Here is a 12,454-nt window from a genome sequence, read left to right as displayed (position 1 = left end):
CACATCACTGCAATATAAGACATACTAATCCAAAAGAAACAGGTAAATTATGTAATTTTCTCTTGTTAATTCATTTAAAATTTTATGTGGTTTCCTTCTGATGACTTATAACTAGAAACATTGTTGAGTCACTTATTTTAGCAATTTGAATTTGTATGGATGTCAAAAGAAAATATAGTTCTTACTTGAAAATACTTAAAATACTTTAAAAAATGAGATTATGCATGTATTTAAAGCGTTGTTCTAGTTAAAGCTTAATGCATTATAAATTTAGAAGTTTAAAATTAAAACTTGTTTTAAAAAAGAAATTGAGCATTTGAAATTGCTCTTTGGCATTGTGATATGAATAAATCTCATTCAAATAAAGTTTGAGTTTATTGAGTTAAATTTTTAAGTTGAAATAGCTGAACTTTTATAGTTATTAGTATTAGTGAGATATTCTATTTATATATCTTGCTAACATATTTTAGCATCTTTATGTTTTCAAGACTGATAAGAATGCTGTTTCCTTGGGAAAAATTCAGAGAAATTTTGTTACAGCTTCCACATTTAACATTTTTTCCTTTGGCTTTGAAGTACTTTAAAATTCATGAGATTTCCATTGATTTTATTAGCAACTTCTAGAAAGCCACTTTTTGAAAAACCACTTTTCAAACAATTTATTGTGATGAACAAATCACTGGTAATGAGTATACAATTAAATAATAGTGTTAACAAAGTAGGGGAATAATACACTCAACGTTTTCTAAATGATTCCTTGCTGCCCTGAATGACTTATTTATGTCTAATGGCATGTAATTTGCTTATAGGGGATACTAATTTATTCCTTAGAAAGTAATGATATTTAGAAAAAAATGGCAAAAATGCTTCATAATAAGCCAAATTTGAATTTTCAAGAAACCCTAATTTTCAGTTGTGCTAACTTAAGTATTTCTAGGTGCTTTATAGGTACTTTACTATTGTAAGCTTACTTTAGATGCCTCTTTGGAAGTTGGTAAGAACATGTCATACCTAATGTAAATTTTTTATTAATCATTATTTAATTAGCCATTTTGTGAATTATCCAGGCCATTTTACATCTATTAAGGTTTTCATGTTTTCATTTATTTCCACAATTCTATCAAAAAATTAAAAGGAATCAAAGGCAATAGAAATAGAAGCCAAAATTTCTATCCTTCTATTACTACTACTTGTTACTTAAAGGTCTGTTTATTTAGAAATTGAAATGGTTTTGAATCTGTTATTTTTTACTGTAACATTGCCAAATGGCTATATTATAGTTACTTCACCTGTGAGAAAAATATAATTAGCAAGGTGTTGAAATTAAGAAATGTGTGAAAAAAAGTTAAAGTGAGCTCTGTGATAAGGAAGATAGGTGGGAGTCCAGATTCTTGGGGCTGTCCCCTTCCAGACCAGGTTAATGGCATATTATTCTCTTAAAAACTTGTTTTGCTTGCATGGTGTGAGTTGGTGGTCTGGGTCCTTTTAATTAAGAATCCATGATAAACTTAGATTTCTTGTTGATCATCTTATGCTACAGGACTGAGGATTCATTGGTAAAGAACCACTAACCTGTCCTCTCACCCCCAGGGTGTGAACACTGAAAAGGATTAAGGCCCACTGTAGGGAAGCTAACATTGAAGCCTGTACTGCCCTTTCCCCTGTTCTTTTCAGTTAAATAGAAGATTTTTAGTTCCCATGACTATCAATCTGGTGCTTTTCACAAGCACCAAATTCTTTTCAGAAAATTAAGATGACTTATTTTTAGAAATCCACTGGCCTAGAATACTGAAAGATGATTTTTTGGTATTTTGTGTTGACAGGCCCTGTACGTACTAATTTTTTTCTGATGCATCTTAGTTTGCTTTAATTTATATTGAATTTGATGATTGATACAAACTTTTAAAAATCAAGAACAGATTTTTATATGGTTAGGTTTTCTTGTCTAGTAGTAATTAATAGAGTTTGGCAGTGTTGAATCTTGTGTTTCTTTAGAAATAGCTATCTAACAACCCTGTGGACATAAACTCTTAACTTTTATTTCTAGATGACTGCAGTTATAAGGTGCTTTCTTTTCATGTTGAAAGGCTTTTAAATAGCTTTTATAAATGCTGAGGTGTCATATATTTTTTCAGTATTTGCTAAATTGGTATTGTATTTAAGCTTGAAAATATATTTTGATTTTTTTTAGCTAAAATAATTGCAGAGTATTAAACGTTCTTGGTAGTTAAAGCTTTTTTTTTTTTCCATTTAATTTGAGCTTTTGTTGTTACTAACAAATAATTTGTGGCAGTTTCTTTCTTTCTTTCTTTCTTTCTTTCTTTCTTTCTTTCTTTCTTTCTTTCTTTCTTTCTTTCTTTTTCTTTTCTCTTTCCTTTTTTAAATGACTGCTAGAATCTATATACTTGTCACCTTAGTGTCCTAGAAATGTTCCACTTAGATCAAGGGTTCCTTTCTGGTTTTGTATGTTCTCACCTGCTCCTCACTGTAAATCATTGAGATGTCAAGTGCAATGATTAATTAAGCTGCACGTGCAAGTGCTTTTTTTTCACCTGTCAAGCAGGAAAGAAGTCTTATCGCAAGATTAGATGCTGCTAATTCACAGCTTTTTCTTCAGACTGTCAAGTATGTAGAAATATTTTATATTTAGATGCTTATTCAGAATATTGCATATCAGGGTTTGTTTTGTTTTGAGTTCTTAAATATTGTAAGATACAATTATTATACCAAACCCTATCATTAAACTCCTAATTAGAGGCGAAGAGTAAATTCAGAATTCCTACATAAATATTTTGGAATTTTAGGTTTATACTTTGTAATTACCTTTTATCCAAAAACTGCTAGTTGACTTCAGTTACTTGAAGTAACTATTTTCAAGTATCTAAATTGATTTTGTATGTACCCTGGGATCCATTTCTAATGAGATCCATTCTTATTATAATATAGCATAGGTTTAAATTTGTGATGAAATATGATGATGGTAACTACACTTTTTTCTTTGAGTAATGAATATTTGCTGAATGTAATGTTAAGCTTTTACTTTTTATATGTTGATGTAAAACCTTGGACTTGGATAGCTTGTTCTCCCCACCCTAGTTATTTCATTCTCCACCCCCCTTTTTAAACATCAGTAAAAGTAAAACCTCAAATTGTATAGTAATCTTAATCTATTATTAAAAAGTCCTAGAAAGGAAGATTACAAGGTAGATTCAGGTTTTGAATCGGTTTTGCCATTGGTTTAGCAGCGGGTGGGCAGGCAGATGCCTGCTCAGAGTAGAACCTATTGCCATTTTTCACCATTGATAGAGTAGCCTTTCAGAGTCAATGAGCTCTGTCAATGTGAGCTTGTCAAGGCTACAACTTCATAGACCTGAGAGGCGGTTTGAGAGGTCAGCCCTTTTCAGGTTCGCTGTGATGCAAATGAACTTTAATGCTTAAACAACTATTGGAATTTTTATGTCTGCTCCTTGTTCTTTTTTCTTCACAAAGTCATTGACGAGACATTCAGTGCTTTTTAAATTGGAAGTTGCATTGTGCTAAAGACCTAGTACAGATTTACGGAGGGCTGAAAGCAGTTAGATCATGTTCTTTTCATGGTGCGATTAGAATCAAATCGATTTCCCTACAGCCTTCAGCATTCAGATGGCAATTTTAACAAAGCTTGGGGGCTAGACAAGGGACAAAACGACTGAACTGAATGTTAATTACACTCTGCAGCCTTATTTTCTTTTGATTTGGGGCTGACTGGCAACTAAATTAACAAAAAGTGTGACCATAACTGCTGCCCTATTTTCATTTAAAAGGAGAGCTGCCTCTAAAAGGCTATCTTTACAAAGAAACAAGTGAGGTCTGCTGATCATTGTTAACAAGGGCACTTTTTTTTCCTTTAAAATTCTTGCCCCCCCCAAAAAAACTGTTCAAAAAAAGTAATGTGATAATTTAGTCATTGGCATATTATTGCTCAGAGTTAGGGGATTTTCTGATTTTTATGACATAAGCTTGGAAAATGGTAATAGCGGGTAATTCATTGGTAGTTATGAATTATAATTGGCACCTATGTGACTAGTGTATCTTTAGTATGTACAACATGCTAAAAGGTAGTATGGTAACCTAGATTACAGTAGATACTTTAAAGAAATATTAACCATTTGTTATGTAACATTAAACTATTCAAAACCAGCTTGATCCTAACAATTTTTCACCTCATCCTTGGCTTGACATGCAAATTTTCATATTTGATTATTAGTACTCATTTAGTTGTGCACGTTAATAGTGCTAGATGCTTTTTTCCTTCCCCTGCAAGGAAGCTGCAGCTGCACCAAGTTGCAGTTGATTCTTGTGGCAACACTGTCTGTCCCTTTTGCACCTGCAGCTGTGTCAGTCTCATCCTAACACCTGGCGTCATGAATTATCCTCTCCTTTATTCATACTTCCAGGCAAGACCCATTTTATGCTGCATAAGATACTGCAAAAATCAAGTGTACTGAAACATAAATTTCTCAGTTGATTCCTTTAACAGTAGTATTGATTTAAGCATTTCAGTATCATTTTTGTTGGTTTGTATATAATATTTTGCCTCTGAAAATCCTTATCTGTGGAATAATTAATAAACAGGCTTTTAAATTTGGGTGTTATTTTTAAGTATGATGTGAGAATTTGTTTTGATAGCTAATTGATTTTTTTATCTATTAATGTTTAATTATTTTCTTTTTGATTTTACCCTAAAGTCATTTGTATTTTGTTAACTAATATTTAAATAATTAGTTTTAAAATATGTATGAAGGAACTTTTATCACTAAGTACTGCAAAAATATTTTTGAAAGAAATGGGGATTAAAATTTATATCATTTGGTAGATGACATTAACTTTTTATTTATTCTTATTTTTATTTATTTTTTTGACATTAGCTTTTTAAAAGACTTTGATAGTTTCATATCAGAGGCTGATAAGTTTGAAACAGTTAAAAAAAGATACAGTGCTGAAGAATAAAACCATATCTTTATTAAAATAGAGTACTGTTTCTGTTCAGGGTACTACTTAGTACTAAAATGTTGAAAGTATTACAGACCACCATGTACTCACTCAGTCACTGTCTTCTACCTCTCTCCTTTTCACACAAAAAACAGCTGCAAAACAAAGTTTTTCTAAAACCAGTCAAGAGTAAACTTTTTTCTCATTTGTCTTCCAGACACGAAGATCGATTGAGAAGTTATTAGAATGGGAAAACAATAGGTTATACCACAAGGTGAGTACCACAGGGAGCAGCTTCGTACTGTTGGGGTCTGAATTGCACAGTATGGAAACAGATGCTTTTGTTGAACTAAAAATATGAAAGGTGGACAAATGGGTTAGTCTGTATGCTGCAATAAAATAGAGCTCATTTTTCTTCTTTTACTCTCCTACTTGTCTAGCTGTGCTTGCACTGGAGACTGAGCAAAAGGAAATGTGAAACGAATAACATGATGGAATATGTAAGTTAAAGGGCTGTTTTGTGAGTTTCTCTATTAAATGATCATTTATTTTGCTTCTGATCTTATTCTTTCCATGATTATTAATCAGCAAAGGTGTCAGGAGCTTAATCTCCTGAGCGCAGGGATTTTCTACGGTTCACAGATGCATGGTTTCATGTGCAAGACTGATTTATAAAGTTATGAATGACTTGAAAACAAGGCTTCACTGTGTTCTGAAAAATAATAAATTAATTGCCAAGATAAAATAGCCTGAACATGTGTTGATGGAGTGTGAAATTTTAGATGCTGTATAAAGAATAACCACAACTTTGGTTACGCAGCAAGTCAGATATGGCTTTTTTATATAATGCTAATCAAGTTTCCAAGTATGGAAGAAAACCTTTCAGCCAAGCCGTTGGAGCTTAAGAAACCTTTAGCCTTTATATATTTTAACTGCCCATACCTCAGTGGCCTTTAAAGAATCTTTCAAAATGTTATTAGAATATTGTTTTGTAAAAATTATCTTAAAACAGGAGAGGAGAGGTTGCTCATCCTGTATTCTTTAAAAGATATCTAATTGGCATATGTATACAATGAATTTTAGAGTTTATTCAGTATGGGGTTTAATTTACTGACTCCTTGATTTACTTGAACAATTTTTCTCCTTTCAAGTTCAGAATACTGTAGAAAATCATGAATTTTTATTTATTCTCCCCTGAGCTTGGATGTTTTATTTTAAATATGGAAAGGTTATTATATTAAAAGAAAAAGATCTGTGGAAGAGTTAATTGTTGAAAATGAAAGTCATAGTCTTTGTGAAGTAACCAGACATACTTCTGGCAGATTTTGTCTATTCTCTGAAACAATATAGCCATCATAGATAGTATATGTATGTGTGTGCATGTGTGTGAGAGTGTGTGTGAGCAGGAGATTGATTAAAACAGTGCTTAAATAGTTGGAAATTATCATAAAATCATTTTTCTCTGTAGCATTTTCCCTTTCTTTCATTATCATACAGTCAAATCCCATTTCTAGCCTTGAACATAAAAGACATCTTAAAAATGTCTTTTTTCATAGAATAGCTCTATTCACTGAATCAAAGAATGTAGATTTTATCATTATCTATTATATCAAACATGTTAATTTATGATGATGAGAAAGATACTTGATACTTTTTTTTATTAAGAAATGCTAGTCTAGTGCTTTCATCATAGATGGTAAGAGTTTATATATTTTGGGGGGAGGGATGATTTAAAGGATTTTGTGAAAAAATACTTGCTATATTTATGAACCGAAATACTAACACATTTCTAAATTTACTTGGGAAAGGAAAACATGAAAGTTATTTCCAGTGCTGTTATTTCCAGATAGAACTATAAGAACGTCATTCATTCATAAAATGCACTCAAATATTCATGTTTATTTTTATGACATTCTTTTATTAACTAAAAATAAAATAATTTAACCATCCAGAACATTCTGAACTATGTACTTTGTAAAATAGTGTAATTTATCATGAATTTTTAGATAAACACTTTTCCTAAAGCCATATTATTTTGTATACCATCATAGAAGATATCCAAAACAGTTGTTCAAAGGAAAAATATAGGGGTGGCTGGCTGGCTCAGTCCGTGGAGCATGTGACAGGATTGTGGGTTCGAGCCCCATGTTGGGTATAAAGATTACTTAAAAATACAATTTTTTAAAAGGAAAAATATATAAAAATTGCTACAAAAATGTGTTTTTTTCTAAGTTTTCTCAGAGTATGTATATTTGTGATAGTTGCTTGGGAGAATAACATAATTTCAAAAACTCCTTAAGAAATAATTTTCAAAAGTTAAGATAGCAAAATAGTAAGAAGAAGAGTGCTTCATTTTTCTAATGAATTGGGGCACTTTTTACCACATATTTCTCTTTGACCTCAACTTTTCTTTAACTTACAGAAGTTTCATTTGTTAGTTAAAAGAAAATGATTCTCCTTGATTATATTTTGAATATTGGGGACAATCTAGAAAAAATACTAACTTGATACCAACTTTTCTTTTATTCAGATACAGTAGAATAGTGTGATTTAGAAGAAATAAGACAAGTGGCCAGTTTCTATGTGTGGCTTCTTTCTGTGTGTGAAATGAGGTTGTAGGATATATTCTTTAAAAACTAATGATAATTCAAATATAGTCAAAGGTAGCCTTTATTTTGCATTAGATGGTAAACACTGTAAAATGTGATGCCTACACCTAAGAACTGAAATTTATGAAACTGTCTGATGAGGACATGTTTGAAATATAGAAGTGTTTATTGAATGTTGACTCATAAGTAGTTTAAACATCAAATCAGGTAGTTTAATCATCAAAATTTAGAGCTGCAATGAATTTTGTCATCTAGTCCAATCCCTTTATTTATTATATGAGGAAACTGAGAAACAGGAATCTAGCTCAAATAAAAAGCTGTAGGAAACCAGTGAACATTTTGTTGGCAAATGCCAGGTCAGAAGAGTGTCAAAGGGTGGCACCGAAGGCTTAGTACAGGATAACTAAAGTAGGAGAGAAGTATTTTTGAGCTGTGTGTAGAAGAGCCTTCTTTATTGAGACAGATCAAAAGTCAGGAGAATTGAAGAGTGAAAATGAAAGTTTCTGGCTCATTTGGCTAAATGTAGAAGAGTGTCCAAACCTGGAGGTTATATCAGGACAAGTTTCTGAAAGAAAAATGAGGAGTTCACCAAACTTGGAAGCTGTTCAAATAATGTTTTGTTTAGCATCAGTTTCATACAGAGTTGGAACAAGGGAAAGAATTAATTGATTGTCGTTTAAGGCAACTCACATTTGGAGTAAATATTAGCTCTGGTCACCTTGTGTTTTTCTGTGTTAATGTGTTTTGTTTTTATTGGTTTTCCTTTAGTTTCATAGTAAAAGGTCCTTTGGAACAAATTTAGTCTTTAATATTGCTGACCTAAGAAGAAAAGAACTTTTTTCAAAAATTAAAGAGATAAAGGACCCTTTATCAAGAGATTACATATCATGGTAGGGTAAAGTGAGAGCAAATCTAGAACCCAAAGACCCATGGAATTGGGTGAGATAAAAAGGAGGAAGGCCAAAGAAATAAACATTAGGTTGGTTGTAACCACATAGTGCAGTAGAAAGGGCAAGGCTTTGGAATTAAGGTAGTCCTGTGTTCAAATATTGACCCCACAGTGCGTGGTGTTATACTTACTTGGATCATCAGTATCCTCATCTGTAAAATGAGGGTAATAATACTTGCCTCATGAAGAAGCTCTTAGGATTAAAAAGATATACAGAGTATGAGACACTTGGTATGTAGTGAGTTCTTAAGAAATGCTGGTTCTGGCTCCCTTCGTCATTTACCCCCACATGCATTCTCCTTCAGGGGCACTGTCAAAATTGCTGTAAGTGATGGCATAGAATGGAAATTTGTTTAAGATAAAAATTTATTTAAATCTTTTTAAAACTTTTTTTTCTCCTTCTACAGGTCATCCTCATAGAATTTTTACCAAAGACACCGATTTTTCGACCAGATTAGCATTTACTTTATTTATAGAGACTTTCCAAGTATGTTGTCTTTCCAATGGTGCCTTGCTTGGTGCTCTCCTGGTGGTGACATAACATTGGTTCTACAGAATCGTGTGGTGTTTTTTTCTGTTTTTGTTTTTTTTAAATAACCGCATGTTCTAAGTGTGCATTTTTGTCAAACTTTGCAAATTATTTCATACAGATGTTTAATACTTAAGTTATTGTGCTCTTTTCTGTTATGTATTCTGATTTTCAAGGATTACTTTTTTTGTATTATCGAAAAAATACATTTGAAATTAGCATAAAAAGTGGCCAGCCTTTTTTATTTTATCACCAAGGTACACACAGTCCTTTATTTATTAATTCCATAATATAGAAGAACATTTTTGTAAGGCTCTACTTACCTATTCTAGCAAGCACACTCTTTGTATTATTTTTCTTCCTTTTAAAATTTAAAACAGTTATTATTTTAAAATAGTAAGTTTTCTTTAATAGCTTTTTGGAACCTAACATATCCTTTCCCATACAATTCCTAATGCTCTGTTTACAGCAGAAATATCTGTAACATTATGAAGACCTATCAAAAATTTTTGACAGTATTTCTGTCTTCAGAAGTAGTAAGGCAGGATTAAATTATTTTTATTAGAATAGACAAATAATGAATGGTATGCATGCACCTAATGGTTACTAGATCTCAGGATCACAAAATACAGTAGCATTACAATCTGTGTATATTTTTGATCAAGATGATAATAATGGCCTTACTTGCATTATTTTTTATTGTTTATCAAATCTTATATAGCAAAGTATGGAAATACTCCTTTTAAAAATTTCTAAGGAAAATATTTCTCCCAGTCTAACATAATTGTAGAATGGATGTATGTTTCTGAAAGGTTTTTGAAAGAAAGCAAAAGTTGTAGAATTAAAAGTAAGCTGGTGTTTAATACCCCATTGATATTTAGAAGAGATTATTACTAAGAAATGGAGGACGTATTTAGTACTGTTTTTATCCACTAGTTCGCTTTCAGTCCAGTTATGTATACTTTTTTGATCGAAAATGTGACATATAAGTTTAATCAGATTAGCTTGTTTCTTTTAAATATATACAAACATACATATTTTTTCCTTCCTTTTGTTGTACATATCTCCATGCATTTTAAAACTTTCTAAATTTCTGAATGGCCTATGTGTAAATTTTTGTTTTTATAGACCTGAAATTATAAAGGTTTTAATGTGTGTCAAGAACTTGTTCCATACAACTGTGGTATCTAGCAATAATGTGAATAACTTTTGAAATTATATAAACTATGCTTACTAATTTGTATTAAGAATTGGTACCACTATACAGTATCTTTTCTCCTTGTATTAAATCTTTTAAATACCAGTTTCATTAATTTATATACCTGTATTTTTTAAAAGTATTTCTCTGTACTCCTCCAAAGTACTGTAATTCTATATAAATTGGATAGTTGGATTCTAGTATCTTAAATCTTATATCCTATATTGGACGTCAGGAACTATCTTAAAAACTAGGGTGGTTTTTTTTTTTTTCACCTGAGTATTATTTGTTTCCATTGCTCCCCAAAACACTTAACAACTTGAATTTATAAACCACTTTTCCTATGAAGAGCTCAAAGTACAAATAATTCAGACCCATCTCGCTTTATTGACCTTGTGTCCAGGGTATGTCCTACCACCTTAAAGTAGTAGAACTAAAAGGTAATGCTATTACAAAAACTAGTATTCCTATATGGTTTCAGTGTGAAAAATTATTGTCTGGAGAAGGCTAAAATCTGCCTCAGGATTCAGAAAGAGCAGAAAAATATAATTCTGTAGGCTCTGCAACACAGTGTTCTATATCTAAAATTCTGTAAATTTGTAGAGTACCGTATTGATCAGCTTTATAGGAAGAACTGTACCTATTTCAACATAATTTTTTTCTCCTGTTATTAGTTTTCTGGAAATTTTAATTTAAAAATTATTCCCATAAGAATATTTTAACGTAAGGTAATTTTCACAGTTGATAGTATTTAGGTATAGGAATCCCTTTAAAGCTTTTCTGATTTTGAGAGGCATGGCAGTTGCTTTAAGGTCCTGAGAAATGTGCACTCTTACATTTCCAATGTGTATATAGAAAAGAACCGTGAATGCTTAATATGTGGCATTACCATTAGCCAGTTATGCCTTGAGCAGTTAGATTTCCATGTTTGGGTTTTTATTGGTAGCCCCCAGTAAACCCGCTGGCTTATTCTTTCTTGATTCATGAATCTAAGTGCCCATGTTGCTGGAAATTAGAAATGTCAGAGATGCCTATGTTGTATGAACATTAGTCCAAAGGAAGTACTTAAAATGATAATTGTTCTTCAGTTCCTGTTTTCTAACTTAAAGTTTGTGAGACATGAACCATAGGTACTTTTAAAACTGGCCAAGAAAAGGTATCATTGGCAGAAAATCTAGCATATAGATTTTGCATAGGCTAAGTGAATAACTTACGATCTTTTATATATTACTGGCATTTTACAGGTAGTCCATCATTCTTGTGTAGAAACATTTACTTTTCCAAAGCTTATTATATTTTAATACACTACTATTATATATCTGAGTTAAAATATATACTCTAGAACCTAAAGGCTATAAGTAAAATTCAAGTGACATGTTTAGCTTCTAAGGCAGATGCTGGCCCTGCTCACAAGAGGGTCACCTTACCTATATAAAATGGTCATCAGATGCTTTATTAAGACTCTTTAATGGCTAGGTTCCATTCATTTGAAATATAAACATGTAATTTTGGCCTAAAATCAAGAAGTGTTCAAACCTTTAATAGTAAGCAATAATTTCCTTTCCTTATTAGAAAAACTACTTTTATAATTGAACATTTTAAATCAGGAAGAACTACAACTTTCTCCATGGCTGTGTTTTCAGTGTTATTTGTAGACAACCTCTGATTGCTTCTTTATATTAGTAGACACAGGCAAACTATATAAAACTTTGACAACATTCCATATCAATCTTGGGTTATAAAAGAATGATATTAATAGTAACATGTACAGCTGGATCCACAGTTGCATGCGTTCAAACTACAGTAGTCTTACATAACATTATGTACATAGACTGTTTTAACTTTTATGGTATTCTGCTTCACAATTATAACGTTTAGCTGCATGCCTGATTTTCACTGTAAATATTTGGTTTGGTTCAATATTGGTCAGTAGTACTAAATCAGAAGTACAATCTGTTTAAAACTGTCTTTGACTGAATTCCAACATCTAGTCCTGGAACCCTCTTTCCTTCTCCTATCCTGCTGAAGCAGTGTGGGTCCTTTTGCTGCCCTCCTGATGTCCAGAGTCTTCATCCAGATACAGACATAGCTCACCATTGCCTTTTGTTTTCCTTCCCCAGAGCTCGCAGTACAAATGGTAATTCTTTTGCATTCTTAGCTAGGTATTTAGAAGGCCAATTAAAGTGAGTTAGTCACAT

General features: G+C 31.8%; 1 protein-coding gene across 3 annotated transcripts in view; it reads left to right on the top strand.

Moving 5' to 3' along the window:
* The window catches only part of CHIC2 (cysteine rich hydrophobic domain 2), a 65,527-nt gene extending 55,166 nt beyond the window's left edge, over positions 1-10,361 (top strand). For all 3 annotated transcript variants that reach the window (XM_064584486.1, XM_054508925.2, XM_045881161.3), the window contains 3 exons: positions 5,189-5,245; positions 5,412-5,471; positions 8,937-10,361. In XM_064584486.1, coding sequence (XP_064440556.1) covers positions 5,189-5,245; positions 5,412-5,471; positions 8,937-8,987 — 168 coding nt within the window. In that variant the 3' untranslated portion in view covers positions 8,988-10,361. The remainder of the gene's footprint in view (positions 1-5,188; positions 5,246-5,411; positions 5,472-8,936) is intronic.
* Positions 10,362-12,454: the final 2,093 nt, after the last annotated feature.

This window comes from Mirounga angustirostris, unplaced genomic scaffold (assembly GCF_029215605.1).
Source record: "Mirounga angustirostris isolate CCGP_5_RB_7025 unplaced genomic scaffold, mMirAng1.0.hap1 SCAF_2, whole genome shotgun sequence".
Classification (NCBI taxonomy): domain Eukaryota; kingdom Metazoa; phylum Chordata; class Mammalia; order Carnivora; family Phocidae; genus Mirounga; species Mirounga angustirostris.
This window is presented reverse-complemented; position numbering and strand designations above follow the sequence as displayed.